Source organism: Cavia porcellus, unplaced genomic scaffold, assembly GCF_034190915.1.
Source record: "Cavia porcellus strain 051 isolate PalLab524CR breed Dunkin Hartley unplaced genomic scaffold, mCavPor4.1 scaffold_23, whole genome shotgun sequence".
Classification (NCBI taxonomy): domain Eukaryota; kingdom Metazoa; phylum Chordata; class Mammalia; order Rodentia; family Caviidae; genus Cavia; species Cavia porcellus.
The window spans coordinates 20,376,099-20,403,417 of record NW_026947506.1 but is presented as its reverse complement, the minus strand read 5'-3'; the positions used below and the strand labels follow the sequence as shown (position 1 = coordinate 20,403,417).

Genomic DNA, 27,319 nt, shown 5'->3' with positions numbered 1-27,319 from the left:
CTATACCCTCACATAAGAATAAGTAAGCATAAGTGAACAGGGGCAAGGGGCTTTAGCTCAGCAGCACAAGTACCTGCCTGACAAACGCAAGGTCATGAGTTCAAACTCTGGTACACACACACACACACACACACACACACACACAAGAATAAACTGAACAGACACTGTGATACACAACTATAATCCCACCATCCTGGAAGATTGAGGCAGGAGGACTTCAAGTCTGAGCCCAACCTGAATGACACTGTCTCAAAACAATAAATAAAAAAAGGGTGTAGCTCACAGTTCAAAAGCCTTGGGTTTAATCCCCAATACCACTAAAATAAATTGCCTATCTCATGTATCAAAATATAGTAACTAAGATGTTTGCTGTGACTAGTATTTAGTTTCCCAAATAATAGTGAATTGGTTTTAATTGATTCAGATGATTTGACTATAAAATTTCAATGTTTTAACTTAGCACAAATAAACAGGTAAAAATTTAAGTTGCATCTACATCTATCCTGGTTATATGGATCAAGGTAGATAAAAGTAATTCAGTAGACACAATTTTGAAAATGTACAAATTTTTCCACTTATAATTTAATCATTTAAAATAATATTTTCATTTAATGGCAAATCTGCATGAAAGACGGGGCTTCACGTATGCTGCTTCACAGTGTCTTGTACCAGGGTTTTGCCCCTTTTTTGAGCACAAGGAGTTGGAATCAGCATCAGCACATTTGTCTCTCATCTCTCTGAATCAATTTTTCCCAAAGATGGTGGCAAAACTCTTAGAACTTCACAATTATGTTAACTATAACTGAGCCACATTTTATTTTAAATCTTCTAGAGCAATTTTTTTCATAATTTTATTCATTTCAATTATAGTTCTATACAACTTTAGCGGAAAATTCAAAATTTAAAAAATTAATAATATACCCATACCACTGTATCCCAAAACTAAGAAACCTATAGTTAAGTGCTTTGTGAAAGCTATTTATTTTCTAGGCAATTGCTGTCATTTTATATTTCTTTTCCATTTTTTAATTAAACATGTTTCAGTACATACTGTTTACATGTCTTGTGGGGAGTTGGTACAGGTATGTAGCGCATCTTCATTACCTTTTTCATCCTCTTCCCATCTCCTCTCTCCCACTCTCTCCTCTCTTGATCCCCTTCTCATTTGAGAAAGACCTATCTTCCTACATCCTTTTATGTATCTTTTATTTTGCTCTTTATTTACAACTTTGGTTTCTCATATAAGGGAAACTATGTGATGTTTAAGCATGTGTGTGATGTATTTCACTTAATATTATGGCTTCAGCGTGCATCAATTTTCCTACAAATAACTCAATCTTTCTTTACAGTAGAGTAGGACTTCATTGTGTACAGATACATTTTATTTACCCATTCCTCTATTAATGGACATACAGGCAGCTTCCAAGATTTAGTTATGTATTGTACTACCATAAACATGGATATGCATGTATCACTGCAATATGATGTATTTAACTCTTTCAGAGAGATATCTAGAAGAGCAATAGCTGGATTCAACTGAATCTCTAGTTTTAGTTTTTTGAGGGTTTCCATAGTTGTTGTACTACTTTACATTACCATCCAGGACACATAACAGCTCTTTTCTCCTGCACCCTTGCAAGCATTTGCCATTATTTGGTTTGATTATGCTCATTCTTTCTGGAGTAAGATGGAGTCTGTTTATTTGATTTGCACACTGAACATATCTTTATGTATTTATTCGCCATTTGTACTTATACAAAATGTCTGTTAATTTCACTTACCCATTTTTTGACTGGGTCTTTTATTTTGGATGATCTAATTTTTTGAAATTCTTTATATTTTCTAAATATGCCTTCTGTCTGAGGAACAGCTAACAAAGTTTTATTCTATTATGTAAGTTTTCTTTTCCTCCTGTTTGTTATTTCTTTTGCCATGCAAGTTTTTTAATTTGATATGATCCCATTTGTTGATTCTTGGAGCTACTATCTCATATGACCAAGCTTCTGTTCAGAAAATCCTTGCCTATATCTATGACTTCAAGAGCTTTATCTTCCGACAGATTGTTTTAACATTCAGATCTTTAATTCATTTTGATTTTAGTTTAATGCATTATAAGAGATAGAGGTTGGGACTCAATCTTCTACCTGTGGGTAGCCAGTTTTCCCAGCACCATTTATTAAAGATGCTGTCTTTCCCTCAGTGTATTTTTTGGCCCCACTGTCAAAGATCAAATAGCAGAATGTGAATGGGTTGAGAAATATTTGAATTCTAATATGAAGCATTAGGCAAAGAGATTTCACCACATTTATTCTTTAAAAGCAAGTAAAATTAGAAGAAATATTAAAGTTTATACATGATAAAAGGTTGAGAAACAGGGAAATTTTTATTTTGTATCAAATAAATGCTCTAATAATATAGTAAATAAACATAACTTTTAAAAAATTGCTATGTGTCAACCTGGTTGGATTAAGACAATGCCTAGAAAATTAGTAAAGTACTCCTTTTCTGGGTGTGTCCAGAGACTACTGGTATCCGGAACAGTAATTTGAAGGGAGCCTGCTTTGCATGTTGGCATGGTCTGGTATGCTGAGGGCTGTTGGGAGCTTTGAAGCTGGAAATTGATCACACGTGCAGGAGCTGGCCAGCCGGATCTGAGAACAAAGATCAACCAGGACAAGCCGCAGAAAACAGAAACTCTGAGCCCCAAAACACGTGGCCCTTAGGTTGCCATACATGCAGATTACTGGAGTAGAGGATGTCATGTGACATGAAGTTGCTTTATGTACAAATAAATTCCCCTACAGTGATAAGGCAGTTCCTTTCCTTCCCCCCGGAGAAAGAGAACTCCACCTGACACTAGCTTTTGTCTCTTTATTTTCTTATCCTTTTGCTGTCCTCCTTGTAAACCTTAAGGGCCGCACTGGTCATGGCAGGGGCCCACATGGAGCAAAAGCAAAAGCAGCTCACCACACAGGCTCTTCCTCTCTCCCTCTTATCCTGGCTTCTACAAGGGACTTTGCTCCACTCTGCCCACTTCTTCCATGATGCTCTTTGCCTTGGCCCAGGCCCAGCATAATGGAGCCAGCAGTCTATGGACTAAACCTCTGAAAATGGGAGTCAAAATAACTTTCCTCCTTTAAGGTGTTGCTCTCAGGGATTTTGTCAGAGCAACAGAAAGCTAACAAACCATATTTGAAAGTTCCCAATGTGCATAGATTCTCATGTCCTATATGAAGCACTCAAAATAGAATAACAAAATTTTTGTTTTCAACCTACATTTCAACCTGGATAAGCTGTGTGTATGCATTTATATACTGTTAGAAGTTAAACAAATTGATACACAAAAATTTATTTATTTATACTAGCAAAAGGAAATTAAGAAAACAATTTCTTTTAACAAAAGCATCAAAAGGAATAAAATACTGTATTCCATAATTAACCAAAAAAGTACAAAAGTTGTGCACTGGAATCTACAAAGCATGGTTCAAAGAAACTAAGATATAAATAATGGAAAGGCATCCCAAGTGCATGGCTTAGAAGACTTCATGTTGTTACAATGTTGAGAGAACACATTTGCAAATCATATACTTCACACGGTATTAATATCCAGACTATATACACAATTCTTATACTCACCATGTGGGAGACTCTACCCAAAGGAGTGTTTGAAGTGAATGTGGGAAAGGAAGAGACTTTCTGGACAACAGTGCAGGCCTCCTGGCATGCATGGTTGGAGTGTAGAGCAGAAGCTGCAGGGCAACAGTCAGCAGCATTAAAAGCAGTTATTCTCAGATATTTGCTTTGGTCATTGTGTCCCTTCCATAAGACTGCGACAAACCATCCCATTCTTTCCCTGTCCCCTGACCAAAACCTCTAACAAAAACATTCCAAGTGCTTTTACCTCTTGGTTCTCATGTTCTTGAGTTACAATAAATAACTGCAGAAGTCTCAAGTCAGGGCTGTTTCCCTGAGGGTCTCTTAAGCTGAAGAAGCAGCACATAAAAAAAAGAAAAACAAATTGCAGCAGCAGCCCCTCTGGGTTCTTGGTGATTGAACTAAGTCTCTATCTTTTACATCCTCTGCACATCCCCAGTCATACACTGCACAAATAACATAATTCAAAAATGAGTAATTAGAAAAGACTTTTCTCCAAAGAAAATATATAAATTGCCCATAAGCACAAAGCAAAATGCTCAACATATCTAAGCATAGGAAAATGTAAATAAAAACCACAGTGAAGGTCCTACCTTTTAAGGATTCTAAAAGTTGTCAGCAGGTCCTATCAAGTAAAAAAAAACTGAATGACAAATCAGCCTGTGTGCATTTTCTGAATCCACTACAGTGACACTTTAAAATTAAAGATAAGGTATATTTATTTTCATCAAATCTTGTACACATAGAGGTCAAAAAATTTTAGAACACTATATGCCATTAGTTATCATCTATAAAAATATGGAAAATATTGCAATAAATATTTACAGTGCAAATATTTTTTGTTTTCCAGTTTTTATACATTGTTCATGTATTATCAATAGACTGGTATGGGAATAATTCATGAAAAAGTTTGGATTCTGAGATGAAATCATGCTCTGTTGCCCAAGCTGATCTTCAACTCAGGCTCAAGTGTCCTCCAGCCTCAGCCTCCTGAGTCTTGGGATTCCATGCACATGCCATTATGTCTGGCTGAAAATTATCTTAAATTGATAATTTATCCTGTAATGTTAAAGAAACAAATGTTACCCAGGTGTGGCAGAACATGCTCATAAACCCAGTATTCAGAAGGCTGAGAGAGGAGGATAAAGATCTAGGCCACCTGGGCAGCATAGCAAGACTATCAAAATTTGAAAAGAGGGGACGAGTTTAGCTCAGTGGTAGAGCACTTGCATGGCACGCACTAGGGCCTGGGTTCCATCTCCCATAAATAACTAGAAAGGTGCTTGAGCCTTGGGGAAGCCCACTAAGCACTGTGGGACGACTTCCTAGGGAGGAACCCTGTAGACACCTGCAAAATGTGACAGGAATGTCAAGTTACTTCTATCACTCCACTAGACGTGCTGATGAGCCCGCCCTGGAGCAGCTGGGCCCAACCAGCCCCATAGGGGACTAAGACATCCCAGAGCAGAGTGGGCCACCAACCAAGTTAGATTCTTACACCTGTCCACGTTAGGGCACAGGGACCACAGCCAGCACCCAGCCCCAAACAAAACTAAATGTAGTAAGCATATATATGTGCCATCATCTAAAACGCAGCACACAGATCTCAAGTTACCTTTTACCATAATTCACAGGACAAAAAAGAATTTTTTTTCCGAGGCAGGGTCCCGCTACGTAATTCAGGCTGGCCTTGAACTCACTATGGACAGAGACCCTCCAGCGGTCAGCTGTCCATGTGAGCACAGGTGGCAGAAGGGGCTGGCACAGCGGGACAGAGATCTTGCCTTTCTGCTGAGCCAGCTCTGGCCAGGGAGACCAAGTCCCCAACAGGAGCAATCCTGGCTACAATCAGCACCTGGGTGACTGCTATTGCAGTATCACAAGGAGCTGATTGTGCACTGTCCAGCGTGAGACCTCCAAATTATCAGGGGTGATATTTGTCCTTTGTTTCTTCCTTCATTGGGGCCAGCGACCACCGAACTGCACTGCTAGGCCCCAAGAACATGTGATCTTTTTAAAACCAGTGATCTTTTTAAATCAACAAAGCAAGCTACTTGGAGGTTTGCATAGGCTTTCCCTTGGTAGCCAAGAGGCTAGCTTTCCTGATAATGGTTGAATCCTATCAATACTTATCTTTGTGAGGCGCAGCTCTTGTCTTGTTCCTTTGGTCAAGAGCACCACAGAACCCGCCCCCGAGCGGGAGACACCGTCCCGACCCAGCCCTTCGCGCCCCTCCGCCCTCTTCTCTGGATCGGCCCCTCCTCTGCCCAGCATGGCCACGCCCTTCCCGATCTAGTCACGCCCCACCCCTCAGGCTCCGCCCCCAAGAATCCGGTCCCGAGTCGGCCCCGCCGTCTTCCGCCAGGGGGCGCCCGCGGGGAAGAACGTGCCACGCGACGGCGGCGCAGTATCGACGGCGGAGGGGCTCCGGGCTGTGGTGTCGTCTCGGCCAGGGCCCGGCGGCGCAGGGGCGGGGGTGGCGCGGCGGCCGCGGGAGCCCGAGCACGACCTCCTGCGATGCCGTTAATAGAAACGGCGGCGGCGGGACGCGCAGCAGCTGCGGGAGCTTCGGCACCTGGAGCACTTGTGAGCGCGGGGGCGGGGCCCGGGCCTGCGTGGCTCCGCCCGCATCGTGCGCCGCCTGGCGTCCACATTCAGGCTCCAGCGGGGGCTGCCCGAGGGCGGCTTGAAGGAGTTCTTGGTCGGGGGAGGACGTGCGCTCCTCCCGCGTGGCTGGCACTCTTGCCTTTTGTCCGTGCGTTGCAGTTTCTTGGTTTTTTTGAGTCAGTTGTCAGCGTAGCCCAGGCTGGCCTTGAGCTCTCCGGGAGTCCCTGCCTCAGCCTCCTAAGCGCCTGCATGCTTCCCATGTTTTGTTTCTGTCTCCTGTTTGGGTGTCCTGAGTCTCCCCTGCCCCCTAGCTGGCCGGGGTCTGCCCGACTCTGCAAGCTGCTCCGTGCCCACTCAGCTCTACTAAGGGTGGCAGGCGGAAGGGGCACACACCCTGCAGTCCACCTTTGTGTAATTGCCTTTCTGCCTCATTTACCCCAGCAGTCCTCGCCCTCGCTAGTCCTTTTACCGTCAGACTCTGACCTGCAGCCCTCATGTGGAAAGGGGATGCTGACACGGAGGACTTCTCAAATCCCGCTCATCGCGCCACAGAAAAATGGTTTTCCCCACTTTGGCACCCGGGATTAAATCCAGGGCCTCCAACTGACCATCTCTTCTATAATTTTTTTTTATTTTAAAATAAGATGTTACAAAGTTGCTGAGGTTCGGTTTGAATTTAGCACCCTTCTACCTCAGCCTCGCCTAGTGCTGGGATTACAGGTGTGTGCCATCACACTTGGCACAAAGAATGATTTAAAATAACTTTAGTAATGATTTCCCACGCCCATATCCACTTGAGATGTGCCTCCCTCCTTACATAAATTAATATTTTACTGCTCACAGTAGCTTGTAGAACAGCTTCACATGGTACCAAAAAAAAAGTGCAAACTTTTTGTTTTAATCTTTAAGAATTAAATGCAGGGTGATACACACCTGTAATTCCAGCACCTGGTAGGCTGAGGCAGGAGGATTGGAAGTTAAGGCCCAGCCTGAGCAATTTAGCAAGATCCCCATCTCCAAATTAAAAAAAAAAAAAAAAAAAAAAAAAAAAACTTTAAAAAGTTCACCCAGGGAGAGAACATTGATTTCAATCTCCAGAACCACCAAAGAGAAAATCAGAAGGAAACACTGAATATTTTCGTCCCTGTGACCCATTTGGAAGTATTGAACTGAGCAAGTGCTTCCTTGGTATTTAGAAAGTAAGGCTCAGAGCTGAGCTGACAGTGCCTGGGCAGCCATCCCTGGAGTTGGAATGTGTTGGGCGCAGGCGCTCAACATACCATACCCCACCCGGGACTAAGGACCACGCCAGCTTCCGCAATGCGCTACGTCCCTCTTTAAATTAGCCAACCCGTGTGCACTTCGTGCTCACTCCATACTCTGTGGCAACTCCTGATTGGCCACAGCTGGATATGGTAGCCGGAGCCTACATCCCATTCCCGCCCTGCTTCCTTGTGGCAGCCTGTGATTGGTCACGGCCGAATATATAAACCAGAGCCCGCCTAAATAAACTAGCAGTTAACTGTCGTCCACAAAAGCGTCTCCTGTCTCCTGTTCATTGGAGCTGCGCCGGTCAGGAATGGATGCTCCGAGAGCCTGGGGTTGCTCTCTTAATACAAGTATGGACCTGTACAGCACACTTCTGGTCACCATTTGCCCTAGGTGTGTACCCGCCTCCCTTGCAGCACAGCCCTGTAAGGCAGGAGAAGGCCCTGTGTCCAGTGTGGGCCAGGGAACTGAAGCATTCTGCTATCTGCTGTCATCTTTAGGCCTCAGATCAGACAGTGGTAGCTTTGCTTTGCTAAAATGTCAGATTAGAAGCCTTACAAGCCAAGCATGGTGGTGCAAGACTGTCTCAAAAAGTGAAAAAAAGTTGGGGATGTAACTTACTGCAAAGGCCCTGGGTCCATCCTGGTACTGCTTTTAAAAAGCTGTACAGCACTGCTTTGCATTAGCTTGGTGTGCTGTGTTCCTGCTAATGGGTTTGGATTTGTGTTTATTTTACAGTTACAAGAAGCCTCCTCCTGGGCTTATCAAGGTCATTGTTGACACCTAGACTCAGCTTTCCCCAGTTGCTTCGCTGAGAAATAGGTTCATGAATTTGAACTTGCTGTTATGAACCCCTGCTTCTGTCCTGCAGTCCCCGATGGGTGGTGCTGAGTGCTGTCATGTTGGGGCCTCAGCGCCCACTGGGTCAGCAGCCCTGAGCTCTCAGCAGATCCAGCATCTCCCTGCACCATGTCTTCTGCAGGCTCTGCACCTGCTTTCTTGGGCACCTACCTAGAAACTCGGCCTAAGATGCTGGGGTCTTGAAGGTCCTCAGCTCAAAAGCTACCTATGGACAGAGACCCCTGCCTGTGCCTTTTGTGTGGGGTGGGGAGGGGGTGCTGCTACATGGAAAGGTGCTGAGTGCAGGTAAAAGCTGAAAAGCCTGTCTTGTCTGGAACCTATCAATTAGAAAAAAAAAAAAAAGACTTATCTCCTAGGGCTGGGCATGGTACTGCATGTCCAATTCCAGACTATGAGTCTGAGTCAAGAAGATTGCGAATTTGAGCTCAGCCTGAGCAGTTTATTTATTTTTGTCTTTGTGAGACAGTTTTGCTGTGCAGTCCAGGCCGGCCTTGCAATCACTTGTAGTCTAGGCTGGGCTTGAACTCACAGCAGTCCTCCTTGTCTCAGCCTCCCGACTGCTGGAATTATAGGTATGCACTTCCATGCCTGGCTACCTGGTCAGTTTAATAACTTAGCAAGGTCCTGTCTCAAAACCTAAAAAAAAATTTTTTTAATTTTAAAGTCTTGGTGTTTATCTCAGTGCAAAGGCTCTGAGTTCAAATCCCAGTACCACCGACAAATCATTCCTCTACTATAAATTGAATATCTAAGAACTTGGGGGGTACAGGGGGTCAAACTCACAACATCAGTCTTGCCAAACATGCTCCTGTGCCACTCAGCTAAATCTCCAGCCCAGAAAAAATTTTTTTAAGTTGTAAAAAACAAAATCAAAGGGCCTTGATTGCAGAGAGAGCACATGATGTGACTGTGGCCATGACCTCAGGGGCAGCAGGCAAGGCAGTAAGCTGTTTTAACCGGACATGTGACCTCCATGCCACAGAGGTGGGCTGTTCTGATGCCTCATCTGTCCCACAGCTTGAAAGTTGCGAACCCTTTTCTGATCTTAGAGCCCTATGGCCAGGAGGATGTGGTACTCCAGGCCTTTTCTATCTGGAGGACAAACACTTGCTTCCCCAGTGACCCCACCACCCTACCATGCTGATTTCTCATTTCTCCTGTCAGGTATGATTTGACCTTTCATTGTTGTTTTATTCCTCACCCCAGTACTGGGATTTGAACGCAGGGCCTTTATACTGAGCTACAAGCTCAGTTCCTTTTTTGAGAATTTTGAAACTGTCTCACGGATCCGCCCAGGCTGAGATCAAACTTTCTCATGCCACAGATTACCAGAGTGCTGGGACCACACTCTTCTCTTTGGACGAGCCCAGGAGCAGGCCGGGTTCCCAGGAGGAAGAAGCCAGTGAGCTTCCACTTTAGCCCAGGTTTCTGACTGCTCTTTCCCCGCTCAGGAAGATGAGAGCAAGCCTGAAGACTGCATCCCCGATGTGCTGGGCAAGGAGCAAGCCCGGGAGTTCCTGGCACACGCGCTCACAAAAGGACTCTGGATGCCGCTGGGGAAGGAGGTCAAAGTGATGCAGTGTGAGTGTGGTGGGACTGGAGCTCCCGCCTCATTGGTCTGTTTGTGTGGGGATAGTAAGACTGTAAGATTTAAGGGTGGGGAACCAGTGAGGGTGCTGGGAGCCATGGTTCTGACACTGTGGGGCAGCATCTGGACCAGGTCTCACATAACAGATGCATGACGAGGGCACTGTTAAGCTCGAGAAGGGCAGGAAAGGGGCTAGGACAGGCGCAGAAGGCAAGCCCAGGAGACGGAGGCTGAGGGCTGTGGGTGGGGCCTGCCTCGGGTAACCAGGGGACCTGCTTTCCTGTCACTGGGGTGCCACTGCCAGCTGATTACCCATATGCACCTTGGTTTGGCTGTGGCACCTTCCAAGGGTCGCCGCCTCTGAACTGCAGTGGAGTGTGTATGGGAGCCAGTACTGGGAAGACAGCATCTCTGGGTGTCCCGGTGGCAGCCTGTGCTGGGCTCATACCCCAACAGATGAGTGGGGTATGGGCGTCTGCCCCAAAGCTGAGGGGAGTAGGAAAAGGACAGGGAGAAGCAACAAGGAGTCCTGGCCATCACTTTTTCCTCCATCCAGTCCTCCGACAAAAGCACACAAGGCAAACCCTCACTGCCTCTCCTGTGTTTTCTGCAGTTGGCAGCACAGACCAACGTGACCGATCTTGCGCCTGACTGCTTCCCTGGCCTCCTGTCCATTCCCCACATGCAGGCTCACTTTGCTCACCATTCCCATGCAGCTGCATGGTTTCCCCAAAGCCCAGTGTGTCTAAGAGCCTAAAAGCAGATGAGGGAACAGCAGGATCGCATCCTTCCTGCTTTGCACACCACTTTCTTTTCCATACTGCAACACCTAAGCTCAGATCCGTCATTGTTATAGTTCTGGGAAGATCTGTGTGTCCCCTTGTTGCCCTGATGCTTGTATGCCTTGTGCAGGGCCTTCTCCTAGTGAACCTGTTTAAACAGGACAGTTTCCTTTCTGCAGGGCACGCTATGCTGAAGTTCTACCAGCATTCACATTGGAAGAGAATTTGTGATTTTGTTTACTTAAATTTGAGAGATGTAAGGCCAGGCACAGTGATGCACACCTGTTGTCCCAGTACTTAGGAAACTAAGGCAGGTGTGTTACTTTAGTACAAGAGTTTGATTCAGATAAACCTGGAGAACATAGCAAGACTCCATCTCAAAAACAAACAAACAAAAACAAGGCATTTGTATGATGATTTTCACAAATTGAGACACACTTTCTTGTAGTAGTGCCTTTATTATTTTTTGATGTTCAATTTATTTTTATGAGACATGGTCTCACTGTATCCCAGGCTGGTCGTGAAATCACGATTCTTCTGCCTCACCAGCCAAAGTGCTAGGATTACAGGCATGTACCACCATTGGTCCTGTTCATTTCTTTTTGATATTAGAGATTTTACTCTGGGCCTTGAACTTGCTAGTCATGTGCTCTGCACCCCTTTACCCCTGAGAATCACATTCTGTTCATGAATCAGAAGTGTTCTTAAACTTGATGAACAGAAAATATGTATGCTAAAAAAATACAGCCAAACACGGTAGCACATGCTTTTGATCCAGCACTCTGGGAGGCTGAGGCAGGAGGATCACAAGTGTGAGCACAGCCTAAGGAACTTACATTATCTCCAAATACAAAAGTGAAAAAGGGCATGAGCTATAGCTCAGTGGAAAGACCCTGGTTCACTCTCCACAAATAACTTGTCATGCATACAGGGAGAGACTAAAAGTAAATTCCCCTCTTGCCATTCTTGGCACCAGATGGTTTCAGAAATGCTTGACACAAGGTTTATTGCCGCAGCTGTATGATTGAGGGATGCTGTGGGATGCAACCACATTACCTGTTTTGGGGTCTTACTGTTGTGTTTCATCCACTCATCACATTTACTTTTAGAACGGGGGTCTAATGAAGGAAAACTAATACCAAAACATTATCTTGGTAAGGTAAAGCTGTCATCTTACAGAAAATGCCCCTCTTTCTTTTTTAGGTTGCCGCTGCAAATGGTATGGCCCCCGGACAGGTGACAAAGAATGCCCTTTCTTTATCAAAGAGAACCAAAAGTTAAAACAGTTCAGAGTGGTGAGTGAACCGGGTGTGAGTTTGCAGTCCTCAGAGGTGGTGAGAGGTGTGAGCCAGCAGGCACCACGCAAGCGCACTCCCTTCTCCCCGCTCCCTGAGATTCGGACACAGTCTGTGATGTCAGCTGCACTTCTGTGAAATAGTATTTGTGTGAGCATTAGCATATGCCTGTGCGTCTGTGGCTGCATCTGTGTGTACATGAGAATTGGGATTGAACCAGGGCCCAGGCTGGACTCGAACTTGCAGTCCTCCTGCCTCAGCCTCCCAGACTACTGACTCTCCTATTTTAAGCTCGAAGTGTATTTCCTCTTTAGATGACAGTAAAACCCATTGGTCCTTTCCTCACTTTATCTTTTCAAAGCCCCCTTCTGCAGACCATCCTGCACTGTGCAGTTACTGGTTGTTCCAAGTGAGGTCACTGCTGAGTACACCAGGAAAACTACCAGTGCCTAGCAGCAGCTGCCTTGGTGATAAGAGAACAGCTTTTTAAATGCATTTTTATATTTATTTCCTGGTGCTTGGGAGCCAACCTGGGGCCTCATGCATGCCAGCCCAGTGCTATACAACCGAGCTACGCCCCCAGTCCTCCATACTTTTTTTTTTTATCGGTACCAGGGATCGAACTCACGACCACCTGCTTGCAAAGCAGGTGCTTATGCCGCTGAGCTAAATCCCCAGTCCCTCCAGTAAGCTTGTACCCCTTTTGTAATCAAGGTAATTTACACATTTCACATATCCCTCATGCACGTGTTCTAATATTTAAGCATTTGAAGCCACTTGAAGTGACTAGCTCAGCACAGTGACATACACCTGTACTGTCCGCTGTCCCAGCTGGTCTGGGAGCCAAAGCAAGAGGATTGGAAGTTCCAGCCTAGGCAGCTTGGCCAGACCCCATTCCAAATAAAATTTGGTTTAAAAAAGACTAAAAATATAGCTTCCCATACGGGGTGTGAGGAGGAAATAATAGAGTACACTGGTGTTATTAAACCAAGCAGACCCTCCTAGGACGGCTGTTGCCACCAGGTCCAGCCTCTAACTCACCAGGGAACTTGGAGGAGCAGTTGGGTGCACCCGTGGCTGGGGCTTATGGGGTAAACAGTTGCTCTCACAGTCATTGTTTCCACCCTCGGTCATCTATCCACGTAGACCAAAGAGAATTACTCCAGTATTTCTCAGCTTGAGAATTCTTTTAAATGAGAAGCAAGTGCACTGCTCTCTATGCAGTTATTTGGAGGTCTTCTCTTTGGAGGTGCTGACGGTGGTGTTTTGAAACAGGGTCTCATTATGTGGCCCAGTCTAGCATTGAATTTGTGATCTTTCTTCCTCAGCCTTCTAAGTGAAGGGTTTTAAGTGTGTATGACCTCTCCCAGCTCAGTTATTTCCTCATAAAGCATATTTAATTATTTTCTGTGTTTTCTAATTAGAGAATTATTTTTGTAGGTTAACGAGTTTATATTAACATCCTTCAACAAAAATAAATCCAGACATGGTGGCTCATGCCTGTAATCCCAGCACTCGAGAGGCTGAGGCAGGAGGATCCTTGTGAGTTTAACACCAGCCTGGACTACAAAGTGAGTTCAAGCTCAGCTTGAACTGCATAGTGAGACCCTGTCTCAAAAAGACGAAAAAAAAAAAAAAGGGCAAAAATAGATTGAACATAAAGCAACATCAAACACTGGATTAGCCTGGTGTAGTGGTGCATGCCTATAATTCACACTCAGGAGGCGGAGACAGGAGCATTGTATTTGAGGCTGGCCTTTACTACACGGCAACTTCCAGGTCAGCCTGGATAGCATAGTGTCAAAAACAAGATCAATAACAACAAAAATACTAGTTTCAAAAAAAAAAAAAAGAAATACTAGTTTCAGTTACATATATAGATTTATTTCCTACTTGACTAACAGTCTATAAAGCCTAACCATACCCTTCTCTGACCCTTACAGCACATGAAGATCCCATGTACGACATCATTCGGGAGAATAAAAGACATGAGAAGGACGTGAGGTGAGGTTATCCACTTACATCTTAACTGCATAGTCAGGAGCAAATATTCACATAGAGGGATTGATTCCAGCCCTGCAGACTCCAGCTGTGGGGACAGGAAGATTGAGCCCATTGCTAGGGGCTGCATGAGGGCCGGCAGGCAGCGGTCAGGACAAGCAGGCCAGCATGGGACAGATAGCCAGTGCCCTCTCGCCAGGTCGAGCAGAGGGCACACTTCTGCTGGACCCCACACTGAAGTTGGCTTCCTCATGTGACTTAGTTTTGTTTTGTTTCGTTTCATTCTGTCTTTTTGAGATAGGGTCTCACTATATAGTTCAGGCTGACCTTGAGCTCACTTTGTAGCCCAAAGTAAATGCGAGCAGAGCCTCCTGCCTCAGCCTCCTGAGTCCTGGGATTACAGGAATATGCCACCAAACCTGGCTGTGATTTAGTTTAACTTCCACACTCTATAGCATCTTGAGTTTTTATAAAGCTTAGACATGATTAAAAAGACGATGAAGGAAAGTTTTGTTGCTCAGATCAGTTGTATGGAGTTGCTGCTCTTGAGGGAGGGGACTTTGAGTGTCAGTGTGGAGAAGCTTCAGTAAGTGCATCTGTTAGAAGTCACTGTTGCAAGCCAGGTGTGGTGGAGCATGCATCTAATTACAGTCTTCCAGGAGGCTGAGGCAGGAAAATAAAAAGTTCCAGCCAACTAGAACTGGGCAACTTAGACCGAGTCAAAAATTTAAAATTAAAGAAGGGGTGGGGATATAGCCCAGCGCAAAGGACCTGAGTTCAATCCCCAACACAACAAAAAAAGAAAAAAAGTCACAGTTGCAAGGGTTGTAGGAAATATTAGGACAGTCAGAAGTGAGTGTGGCCAGGAGAGTTGATACACGTCAGTAATCTCCGCACTTGGGAGGCCTTAGCAACAGGATTGCTGGGAGTTCAAGCCCAGGCTCTGAACTACATAGCAAAACCCTGTGTCAAAACTACCAAAAAAAAAAAAAAAGTAAGTATTAAGATTAGTAAGGTCGTTATACACAACTACCCCCCCCAGCACTTACTGTAAGTCATTTACTTATTTGAGGAGACTGGCGTGGAAACTCAGAGTCCTTTGCCCGATCTTGCACACCTAGGATCCAGCAGCTGAAACAGCTCCTGGCAGACTCCACCTCAGAGGAGGACGGGAGCAGCTCTGAGTCCTCGGAGGGTAGAGAGAAACACAAGAAGAAGAAGAAGCACAAGAAAAGAAAGAAGGAAAAGAAGAAAAAGAAGTGGAAGCAGAAGTCTTCCAAGCCAAGTGAAAGTTCAGACTCGGAGTGAAGGGGACGCCTGGCCGAGCACCTCAGCCCCAGCACTGCGGCAGATCCAGTGGCCGGGAGGGGACATCGGGTCTGTAGGGACGCTTACCACGAACTGAAGGACGCTCTGCTGTTCTCCAGCGCCAGGCCTCCGCTATGTCGCGCAGGAGAGCTCCTCATGTTCAGTGCCTGAGACCCCTTTGCAGCCTCCATAGGCAGCAACTGGACCAGGGCCCACCGTGGCCTTGTGAGCCCAGAGTGCGCCCCCTAGTGGAGAGGCTCGGTCCCACGGCTTCAGATCTGGCTGTCTTATGTTAGGGACAATAAAAGCTTGTGATTTATTTTTCAAACGTAGTCATTTATGAAGAATCCAGGCACACGGTCCAGATGTAAAAGCTAAGGACACTTTGGTCATGAGCACTCACTCTCCTTCCCCAGGGATTACCAGTGTCAACAGTGTGCAGTGACATCTTTCACGCTGTCGTCTCAGGGACACGCGTTCACACAGCTGCTGCCCCGTCTAAGACTCAGTGGTGTGAACTGCTATCCTCGTATCTCAAACATGGCATGCTGCTGTGTGACACCTGACAGCAGTCACTGATCTGGGGACAGAGGTGATTGGTGGCAGTGAAGCCTCCTGTGCCTGTACTGTATTCAGCTTGCCTGGACCTCACTGCTGGAGCCCTGGGATTCTTAGTCACTGACTCAGGTGGTCCAAGGACACAGGACATCCACTGGCTGCTACCCCTCCTGCTGGCTGAGCATAGCCCATCGGGGCAGCTATAACTGACCTGGGCAGAGGCAGAGTCAAGGCAGCCCAGGAAGCAAGGGTGGAGGGGATCTGTCCTTCCTGAGCCACAGCGTGGCTGACCTTACTTAGCAGAGTGCAGTGTCGGCCACAGCCTGCTGTCAGTGCTCAGGCATTACCTTTCTGATCCTTATCTTTAGAGCAGCAATGCATGCGCATGGCTGACCTTCCCAGTTCTGGTGTGGCCCAGGTATGGCCTTAGGACAGTAGGGACCTAGAGAACACAGGTTACCAACTAAAGTGATTTTTGTGGCCTTGTTAGTGCCTTTGCCACTGTGTCACACCTCCCAGACCCTGGGCTTCAACCATACCTTCCACTATGTCCTTGAGATCCCATACTGATATTACAAAGGAGAAGTCATGCAGGACACCCCTGCGAGGTAACACGTGCCTATATTCCCAGTGCTTGGAAGGATAAGGAAGGAGGATCATAAGTTTGAGGGTACCCTGAACTACATAATGATCAGGATACCACTTCAGGAGTAATTAAGAGGAGCAACCAAAAAAAGGAATTTTTATACTTTTGGTGAATTTTTAAAAATTTTTTTGAGTTTAGTAACAGGATTTTTTTTAAAACCAGAGATTGAACCCAGAGTCTTTGCGCTGAGCTATATCTCAGCCCTTTTTTCTTTTTTGAGATCGTTTCAGTCACTAAATGTCTCATACTAGGCTAATACTCGCGATCGTCCCGCGTCGGCTCCCGGAGTGCTGGGATTGGGACACCACACCAGGGACAGCCAGTTCTTGAGTCTATTTTCGTGGAACTTCCATGGACGAGTAGATAAACTGTAGTTTCTTTTGTTAATCTGTTTTATGTCAATCATTTCTTGGACAAGCTGAGACCCGCCCGCCCGAGGGTGGACGGAAATAATCCCCGCCTCCTCTCCCTCTTCAAACCTGGTCGCCCCGCCCCGCAGGAGACACCCAGCAAATCCCGCCACTCACAAGGAGGACGCGATGGAGGAGGCGGGCGCACCAAGCGCAGGGCCGTGGGAAAGACATCTCTTTACGTCTACGTAGGAGTTGTCTTCGCCCGCTGGTCCCGACAAGCCACCGCGGACGCCACTGCACGGCTCAGATGCGGTGCCGCGGGGCAGCCTGGGGACTGTAGGTCAAAGCAACAGAGGGCCTGCGCCAAACCTGCTGGGAGTTGCAGTTCAGCGCGGCTGAGGCGCGAAAGGCGAAAACGATTTCGGAGTAGGCCGCGGCTGCAATCAGACTGCTGCTGGACGGGGCTCCTCTGAACCACTGCCTATTGCTTTTAGCAGAGAGAGCTAATCAGAGAAGGAACACTTCCTTCTCCGGTGCTAGCAGCAGTGCCCCAGACCCCGACTGTGCGGAAGTCTCGCTCCGCTCCTGGGCGTCGGCGCTAGCCACGATCTCCCGTCCCCCGGCGATCCTGCGGGGGTTTCTCTGCGGAAAACCCGCACTAACCAGGCTTGGGGGCGGAGCTTTTTGGGGGCGGGGCCTCGCGGAGCAGCGTTGTAGCGGGGTTTTCTGGGGCAGCCCCGACGTAAGCCGCGGTCGGGGGCGGGGCTCTTCGGGGGCGGAGCCTGCGTGTGCAGCGGGTGGAGCGAGGCCTGCACAAAGCGGAGGCGCGGGTGGGCGGGGCTTCCTGGGCGGGCCGCCTTGGGGCCGCGGCTCCCGCGCTCTGGAGGCGAGCTGCAGCGGCGGGCTGCTCGGTTTCCGGCCGCGGGCGCACGAGGCCGCCCATGGACCGCGCGGCGGCGGTGAGGGTAGGCGCGGCGGCGAGCGCCGGCGTGTGCGCCCTGCTGGCGGGGGCGGTGCTGGTGCAGTACCTCTTCAGCCTGCGCCGGAGGACGAGCCGCAAGACCAAGATCATCGAGATGGTGAGCCGGGCGATGGGGGGCCGGGGCCCGGGCGCGGGTCCTCCCACTGGGGCCGGCGGCACAAGGGGCCTGGGCCGCTGTCCGCCGTAGACTTGTGGGCTCGGTGCTGGAGTCTTACTCTGCTGTCACAGACTTACCAGAAGTCCCCTTCTGTGTTCTCCGAGCTCCTGCACGGATGTTGAAATAATCTCCTTAGCCAGGTGTGGTGGCACCTGCATGTCATCACAGCGCCCAGGAGGCTGAGGCAGGAGGATCGCCGCAAGTTCGGGGCCATAGTGAGTGCAAGGGCTACATAGTGAGTGCAAGGCCAGCCTGAACTACGAGGCCTTGCCTCAAAAAGCCAAAAAACAAAACCAAACAAAAAAACCCTCAAAAATCCACTAGAGGTACATAGTAAATGCATTTTGAAGTTGGGTTTGTTTAGTTTTGTATTTAACTAGATCTGACGTAGGCAAGACCAGTCCACTTTCTTTTCTGGAGCACACAGTCCTGGGTCTCTCTAGACTGAGCACTGTGCGTGTGAACATCTGAGTGAACATCTGGGTGCATGTGCCATCCAGATAACGCCATCTGCAGTAGGTTGTGGGGCTGTGCTCATCCTGATAGAGATGCCCCACGGGTGGAGGCCCATGGCACGAGGGCGAATATGGGAACAGCTTTGCTTTATTTTAAAAGTAAATTTTAAAAGCCAGCTCTCACAAGTCTCATTCCAGTAAGATTCCTAGTTTTTGAGCTAATGTGCTCTTGGATTATGTAACATTTTCTCTGCCTCTTGTCTTCTTAGCAAATGTTTGTGTCTCCAAAGTTTCCTTTTATTCGTGGTGCTGGCTTGCTTAACACACGATTTTCTTTTGCCCCACGCTCAAAATTTATAATATAGGTGTGAATATGTTTTATATATTAACGTATTTATAATGCATTTATAGTATATATATGAATTGTCCTATCGTCCGGTGTGTACTTGAGTTGTGAATTGGTCTTTCAAAATCCTAAGAAACAGTTTGCCCTCTCTGAAAGATAATGAAGGACCATCAAGAATGCGAACTTTACTTACCGTACTGAAGACACCAGTCACACCTACATGTAGACAGAGTACAGTATTTTAATGGATGTAGCCTGCAAGTGGCTTTACAGTGAAAATTATGGTTTTAACGCTTGTTGCTAGGCAACCTAAGTTACTTCTTCAGTTGAAAAAAATATTTATTTGTCTATGAGACCCAAAATATGGGTTCCTGCTCTGGTTCTTTTTCTTTAGAACACTCACCACCCATTGCTACCTTCATCTGAGATGGGTTCGTGAGCAATACAGGAATCCAAGCAACTAAATTGATAAATTGGAATTCAATTAACTGAGCTCAGGACCACACATATACAGACCCCCCTGGTTCAGGAGCCAAACAAATGGCCTAGAACTGGAAAGTTACAGAGTTTTTAAAAGAGAATCACAAAAGACATCCTGTTGGAGATAATTTAGCTCAAATCTTGCTTTCATTTTCAGTTGACACCAGTATCCTGCTTCTTTTGTTGAGCAGGTTAATTTTTCTCTTGTAGATACAATTCATTCTGCTTTTCTCAAAGGACTTGTATCCTGAGTAGTTTTCCATTTACTGAGTCAAATACAGGCCACTAGTTAAATGCAAGGCTCAATATAGCATCAGTTATGCCAAGCCACAACACATCCTTTAGAGCTTCTGCACCCTCAAATGAGGCATGTCTTTCTGAAATTTTCCCGAGAGAGTCTGGAGGAGTGGCTGGGAGGTTGTGCCTGCCCAGCAGAAATGTCCCACAGGGCAGAGACCTAAACACAGGTAGCAGAGTGGAGACCGGGAGAGGTTAATGAAGGTGGCTGCTGCTTTCCTCCAAGGTACCGTACGCCTCATTTGGTGTCTCCTTGGAAGCAGCAAAACAACCTGCCCCTGCCTACTAGCAGTGGAGCTGCAGCTGGGTAAATTTCTCTTTCTGGCACCCAAAATCTCCTTAAATTGCTCACTAATCTGGCATAGTCAAGTGTTTATTTTACATTAATTTTTTGTAGTACTAGAAATTGAACCCAGAGCCTAGTGCATGCTACACAAGAAAAGGCACTAGGTTATGCCCCCAGCTTTTTTGTTTTTAGATGGGGGAGGCAGCTCTTACTAAGCTGCCCACACTGGCCTTGAACTTTTGTCCCTCTTGCCTCAGCCTCCCAAGTCACTGGGATTTCTGGCTTGTGCCACCATGCACAGACATTTTTACTTTTAAGTAAACTTTATTTTAGAACAATTCAGATTTAGAGAAATACAAAGTAGGTAAGTACAGAGTTTTCGTGAGTCCCCTATGCAGTTGCCTTCATTGTTGACATCTTACATTACTTTGGTTCATTTGTTACAGTTGAACAAATACTGATACTTTCGTAAATGTCCATGTTTTATTCAGATCTCCAGTGTTTTTATGTAATGTCTCCTCCAGGAACTGCCCCTCTTCACATGTGCTCTGCCCCTGAGATACGCTGCCTTCTTCCACCTCTGGCTGTGCCAGTTTCTCTGACTGTACTTATATTCCTCACCGTTTCGAGTAGTTATGGTTGGGTATTAAATAGAATATCCCTCAGTGGGGTTTTCTTTCAGTTTGCAGACTTTGCAGTTTTTGTAAAGTTGAAGTTACTTCCCCTCCCTCCTTCCACCCTGTGTTCTTTGGAAGGAAGTCACCATGAGATGTGTCCATAGTGACACGCTTGGTTGCAACCAAGAATGGATCCTTTCTGTTCTTCTTGGCACATTATAAATCCCAGCGACTTCCTGTAACTTGACAGCATTTCAAGTATCACCACTGTCACTTATCTGTCCCACGTTCAGAGATGAGATATGTAAGACTCTCACTACAGATTAGCATTAAAAATGAACATTTACAGTCTTTTTTGATGATAGTAAATGGTCACTTTGAAGTCAAGCAAAACGTTATTTATAAAAATTGAGTTATGTATGTGTGGTCCTTTGTCCGTTTACCACCACCACCATCACCCCCACACACTGGGGATCAGACCCAGGGATTCGTGCTTATGAAACAAGTGTTCTACCACTGTACTCTATCCTTAGCCTTTTTAAAAAATCTTCTTTTGACCGCAGTTCCACAAGCTGTCCCACTTTAGCTTCTGGGGTGAATGAGGCATGTTCCAGCACACCCAGCTTGTGGTTTTGTTTTATTTTGTGTTTTGAGGAAGGATCTCTGTTGCCCAGACAGGTATTGAGCTCTTGGGCCCTGTAATACCTCCCACAGCTCCCAAGGCAGCCGGACAAATGTGGCACTGTCACACCCAATTAGTTAGACTGGGATTTCCTCAGTAAAGTTGCTCAAATTCGTTTTGTGTGTGTGTGTTTTTCTTTTTTTTTTTATCAGTACCAGGAATCGAACTCATGACCGCCTGCTTGCAAGGCTTATGCCGCTGAGCTAAATCCCCAGTCCCAAATTCGTTTTTCTTTTGTTAAATAAATATCTCTTTATTCTCAGGTGTTTCTCTTGGGTCATAAAAGTTAGAATATTCACTAACTGACCATTTATGGAGTTCCCTGATCCCTGTCGGAGTGAATAAATTCCTGCCAAAACTTTATGATCTGTTTGGAGAAAGCAGAGCATATAGAAAAGCAAACACTTTGTATGCGTAAGCATAGTATGTGAAATGGAGTGGGATGACTTCTGTTTTAACAGGGTCTTGTTATTCATGACTAGGGATGGAGCTCAATGGTAGAGTGTTTGCCTTTCGTGCACCAAAGTCCTCAGTTCAATCCCCAGTACGACCACCTCCAAAAAAAGAAACTATCAACACGTTAGTTTGTCCTGATTGTAGGGCTTGGTTCTCTGCTTTAAAGATGTAAAAAATTCAGTCACCGTTATCTGAGGTAAAAGATTCATATTATGGGCCTAAGACTAATTTTGTCATCAGGGTGCATAAACATGGATCTGTCAGATCCACATTTATTCTTTAGAATATTGCTACTGGTGAAGTACTAATTTTAATGTATGTAATATTATTATATTAAACAGTGAGTACATCACAGAAAAAAGTCACCAAAATTAACTATTCAGTTTTTATTATTGAGTACTTATAAAAAGCATCAAAATTTTCCACATCAACAAGTTTTCAGTGTACTAAGTCCAAAAACAAGCAACACAAATTCTTTTGAAATACAATGAAAATGCTAATACTACTAAAAAAAATCTAATTTACTTCAGTTATCACACCTTACGGCAGTCTGCACACGTGACACATTCTGTACAGTCTTGAACTTTGATTCTCCTGCCTCAGGTGCTAGGATTACAGGTGTGCACCACTGTAGGCAGCTCTCCTGAAGCATTCTTTTAACAGATTATCACGGAGTTCACATGAATAATCTTCCATGTGTATTCAGTTGTGTTGCTAGTGTGATGTGTCTCTGGGCTGGTTTCTGTTACCTTTTTGTAGGGCAGTCTAAGTGCTGCTCTGAATTATCAAGACAAAGCACTCTAACAAGATCAGAGGCGTGGATTACGAAAGTAGCCCAGAGTAAACAACCACATACACAGTTTTCCGTTTCCTGTTTTAGCTTTATAATTCATTTAGTTTGCACTCTAATCCAGGATTACAGGACTACGTTTCTTTTTATGTGTGTGGTGTCAGGAGTTGAACCTAGTGCATTGCACGTCCTAGACAAGGGTTCTCCCTGTGAGCTACACCCCAGTCCATTTTAATATTTTTAAAAACTAGCAGATATAGTGTCATATACCTGTAATTCCAGCATCCTAGTAGATGAGGTGGGATGATCACCAGGAATTGAGGCCAGCCAGACTACACAATGAAACCCTATCTCAAAAAAAAAAAAAAAAAAAAAAAATTAAACTGTGATTTCCAAAAATTTGGGGTAAGATCAGTTTTTTGTTTTGTTTTGTTTTGTTTTGTTTTGTTGATGCCAGGGATCGAACTCATGACCCCACACTTGCCAGGCAGGCCCTTAAGCCACTGAGCTAAATCTCCAGCCCCCAAGATCAGTTTTCCAAGCAAGTATTTAGCACTTATCCCTTGCTTAGGACCTAGTAACCCCATAGCACTGCATTCCTGAGTCACCTATAAGAACAAGAACTCTGGTTTGAGCAGATCTGGTCTTACGTTCTTGCTTTTCTACTTAATAAGTGTTATATCTTGAACAATTTTCTAAGATCTCCAACCCTTAGACAAATTTTCATTTTTTTTTTAAAAAACTGAGCCTTGCACAGTATGCAGGCTGGCTGGAACTTGCTGTGTCACGTGGGCTGGTCTCAAATTCACAGTCCTTTTGCCCCAGCCTCTGGCATGCTCTGACTTCAGGCATGTAGAATTAGAATATTTTTCAAAGTCCCTTAGTCTTTCTAGGCCCCATCTCATTTTCCATGTCTGTAAAAAGGAAGGTTCTAGTATCTGTCTTTAGTTGTGGGAATGAAATGATTTAACAGAGATGAACTACTCAGCCACATCTGGCTGGTAGTAACCACTGGATACATAGATGTAATTGTTACCCTGCAGCACAGTCTGCTGTCTTTTACCTCCCTGCTCTTGTTTGCCCTTTATTTTGAAGGCACCAGGAATCCTTGAGAAACGATAAAAGATTTTTCAGTTGTTGCTGTTTTGGTGCTGATAATGGAACCCATAATCAAAGGTTTCAAATAATAGTTAATAATTAGCACTGAGCTTTATGCAGATAAGGCGGATGTGGTGGAGGGAAGGGGAGCACCTGGAATGAAGAGCATTAGTCAGGCAGTGTTGGCAGCATCCCTGGGGAAGATGCCTGAGGCCTCGAACTAGGCCACTGAGCAGGAAGGATGCAGTCAGGGCCCAGGAGGTAGAGAACCTCGCAGGTGACTCAGCAGGACTTGATGGCCCCAAGAATGCTGAAGTCATGATCCTGGGTACGATCCAGGTTCTCTGAGTCACAAAGCTGTGTGACCTTGGGAGAGGTAGCTGGTTCTCTGAGTCCATTTTCACAACTGCTAATTGGGAGATAATAATAGCATTACTTACTACCTAGATTAGCTACAGAGTTAAGTGAGTTCACAGGGCTTGGGAAAAGTTTATAACTTGTCATCATTAAAAAGATCAGTTATAGGGAAGAATGACTAAGGTTGACCAGGAAAACATTGATTCTGGCTGCATTATTAACAGAGTGTAAAGGGGCACCCCAGCTCTTGGGAGGCTGAAGTAAGAGGATTGTGAGGTGAAGGCCAGCCTAGAACAAATAGTGAGACCCTGTTTGTTCAAAAAGCAAAACACATTGACCTTGCATTCAGGACAAGCCTCCTGCCTCAGTCTTACAAGTGCTGGGATTAAAGGTGTACACCACTATGTCCAGCTTTCTGATTCTCTTATTAATGGATTTCTTACTTTTCTCTAGTGAGAAACTATCCAGAAAGAGATGAGATGGTTTGGTCTTACTTATTTCTTCTTATATTCTTTACTAAATTCTCTAAGCAGGAATATCTATCCAATGAAGTAAAGTATAGGTACAGGACCAGAACAGATGTATAGTCTTTTTTTTTTATCTTTTTTTTTTTTTCATTTTTCATTTTTATCAGTACCAGGGATTGAACCCATGACTGCCTGCTTACAAGGCAGGTGCTTATGCCGCTGAGCTAAATCCCCAGCCCCAGAACAGATGTATAGTCTTAACATTGGCCCTTACTAGGCAAAAAGAGGAAAAAATAAAAAGCCATTTGGACAGTGGGAGAGGAAAGTGTCAGGACTGCCTGACCACCCTGGGAAAGCTGTCATTTCTGAACTGGATACAGGATTTACTGCTTTTTTGCTGACATTAACTTACTCCTTAATCAGCTGGTGCTGTTTTTGAAACTTCTGTGTGTTTCTCTCTGGGAGATAAAAACTTCTTGATGGTAAAAGAAGATCAGATATTCTTGGATACTAAACCAAGTGACAAGCCTCCTAGTGGGCCTGTATTTAGAACAGAGAAGAGAAACAGGATTAATATCACTGCTCAGCAAAGCAACATTATCACTTTAAAAAATCTGTTTCAGCTTTTGCTTGGTTTATATCAGCCCTCAGATGGGGGACCCACTGGGGCCTGTTTAGAATTTGTGATTATTTTTACCATGTGTTTTCTCTGAACCCTTTTTGACATTGTCTCATGATTTCTCTTAACTGGGGGTTTACACAGTGTCTTGTATCTTTTATTGTTGAGTCTGCTCTCTGCATGGAAATGGTTCTTTTTTTGTTCTCTCTCCCCCTTTTGTAGGGTTCACGAGGTGCACATGCTAGGGAAGTGTTGTGCCACTGAGGTACATGCCCAACCTCTTTATTTGGAGGCAGAGTCTCGCTGAGTTGTCCAGGCTGATCTTAAACTTGAGATTCTTTTGCCTCTAGTAGCTGGGGTTACAGGCGTGTGCCATCACATGTGCTTTGTCTCACTTTTTACAAATTATTATTGCCTGATATGGTGGTGCGTACCTGTAATCTCAGCATTCAGGATGCTGAGGCAGAAGAATTACTGAGTTTGAGGCTACAAAGTGAGTTCAAGACCAACTTAACTCCATAGTGAAACCTTGTCTCAAAAAGACAAAAAAAAATATTATTAGTTACACTTGACTAAGAGAAGCAAACCCCAAAATAGTAGCAGCACAAATTTTCTTTCTTTTGGGGGTAGGCCCTGAGTCAGTGTAACATGTGAGGTTGGCCCTCACTATGCAGCCCAGGTTAACCTTGCTCTTCCTGTGTAGCCCAGACCAACCTTGAACTCCCAGACCTCCTGCCTCCGCCACCTAAATGTTGAGTTTCCAGGTATTTGCTACCATGGCCAGCTTTCCTTGGGTTATTCATTTATTTAGGTTTTCTGAGTCAGGGTCTCACTAAGTAGCCCATGCTGGCCTTGAATGCACAGTGATCCTTCTGCCTCAGCCTCCTGAGCACTGAGATTACAGGCGTGAGCCACCACAACCAACTCTTGCCAATTGGTGATGCCGTTCTGGAAATCTTTCTTGAGTGTCTGTATGAGAGGTGATCAAAACTATGGTGACTGCCACAGCCAAGTGCCATCCAACAGAAATAGAGACATCTAAAAACATGATGAGTGTGCCCTCATCTACCTCACTTACTATATCAGGTACTATGGAAATTCTGGCTCTTCCCCCGAGTCAAAGTGACCAGGAAAGGTCAACATTTTGAATTCATTCAGTACGTCAGGTAAGGAGGACACTCAGGAGAGAGGACTTCAAAGCTGCCTCAGAAAGTGACAAGATCAATGGGCTGTGTGTTTGAAGGGGAGGGGTGTTTGAGATGAGATTAATAGCAGTATGTCTTTTACTGTCATAAAATTTTAAAATATAAACATTCCCCATGTTTTCCAGTCTCACCTCACAGGTGGAGCTGAGAGGTGGTTTCCCCATTGCCACCCTCCAACACAATTGGGTTTCTGTCAGTAAGAGAGGAGGCTGTTACTCACTACCAGAACTTGGAACGTGGAAGCAGGCAACACAAATTCAGCACAGCTTTTATCTTACAGTCATCCCAATAGTAAAGATACATTGTTTCACATCCGAACTATCTAGGTTTTGTGGTGTTCTCAGGACATGACCACTCCCTAACACATTCTAGTGGGATCTGGAGGGTCGCTTTCCAAAGGCAGGGCCCAGCTGGCACCACAGAGTGCCAAGTGGTGGTGTGTCTTGGTGTAGAACGCTTGCCAAGCATGTGCGAGGCCCTGAATTTGCTTTCTAGTGCACTGGGAAGGGAGAGAGGGATGGAGAGAGCAAAATATGATAAAGGCTTTGAAGTTCAGATTAACAGGGCACGGTGTGATTGGTGACCATAAGAATCTTGATTCCTCCGGTGTGAATAAAATATATTGTAACATAAGGAAAATACATTAAACTTTCTTTCATTTTTATTTGTTTATGCATTTATTTTTAAGACGAGGTCACACTATGCAGTCCAGACTAACTTTGAACCTGCTCAGCTGGGTGATGTTAATCCTGCATCAGCCTCCTGTGTGCGGGGGTGGAGGGTGTTAAGGCGCAAACGCAATAGGCTCTTCATTAACCTTTCTGCTGTCTCTGTCTGCTCCATCCCATGATTATAGAGGAGTTTGCTGTTTGAGCTGCATGTTTCAGGCTAGCCTCAAACTCGCAGCAATCTGAATGCTAAACTTACAGGTGTGTGCCACATACCCAGCTCTATGTTAAACTCTTAACACTGATGAAAGATACATCCATGATGAATCCCCACATGTGACAATATAAAAGTATTTATAGCAGGCTATGTGACTTTGTTTTTTCAAGTCCGGCTTGTAACATTTCCTGTGTATTATCTTCCTACCACAAGCTAAC

The 27,319-nt window shown here is 45.3% G+C and overlaps 2 protein-coding genes and 1 long non-coding RNA gene across 4 annotated transcripts in view; 2 read left to right on the top strand and 1 right to left on the bottom strand.

Annotated features, from left to right (window-relative positions):
• Positions 1 to 2,308: 2,308 nt before the first annotated feature.
• Positions 2,309 to 5,887, bottom strand: LOC134472351 (uncharacterized). Its single transcript, XR_010042160.1, has 4 exons — positions 4,248 to 5,887; positions 3,902 to 3,983; positions 3,637 to 3,749; positions 2,309 to 2,651 (listed from the first exon to the last, which is right to left on the bottom strand). It is a non-coding gene; the product is annotated as an uncharacterized LOC134472351 (long non-coding RNA).
• Positions 5,888 to 11,964: 6,077 nt separating this feature from the next.
• LOC100724378 (retinitis pigmentosa 9 protein-like) lies at positions 11,965 to 15,697 on the top strand. Its single transcript, XM_063233873.1, has 3 exons — positions 11,965 to 12,056; positions 14,000 to 14,060; positions 15,179 to 15,697. Exons 1-3 carry the CDS (start codon positions 12,008 to 12,010, stop codon positions 15,363 to 15,365), a joined length of 297 nt encoding a protein of 98 aa, XP_063089943.1. The 5' UTR covers positions 11,965 to 12,007; the 3' UTR covers positions 15,366 to 15,697.
• A 2,055-nt stretch (positions 15,698 to 17,752) lies between these two features.
• Nt5c3a (5'-nucleotidase, cytosolic IIIA) overlaps positions 17,753 to 27,319 on the top strand; it is a 53,846-nt gene continuing 44,279 nt past the window's right edge. Inside the window, exon 1 of one of the 2 annotated variants that reach the window (XM_003470101.5) lies at positions 17,753 to 18,001. In XM_003470101.5, the coding sequence (XP_003470149.1) occupies positions 17,864 to 18,001 (138 nt within the window). In that variant the 5' untranslated portion in view covers positions 17,753 to 17,863. The remainder of the gene's footprint in view (positions 18,002 to 27,319) is intronic. The other variant, XM_063233872.1, reaches the window with a different exon arrangement.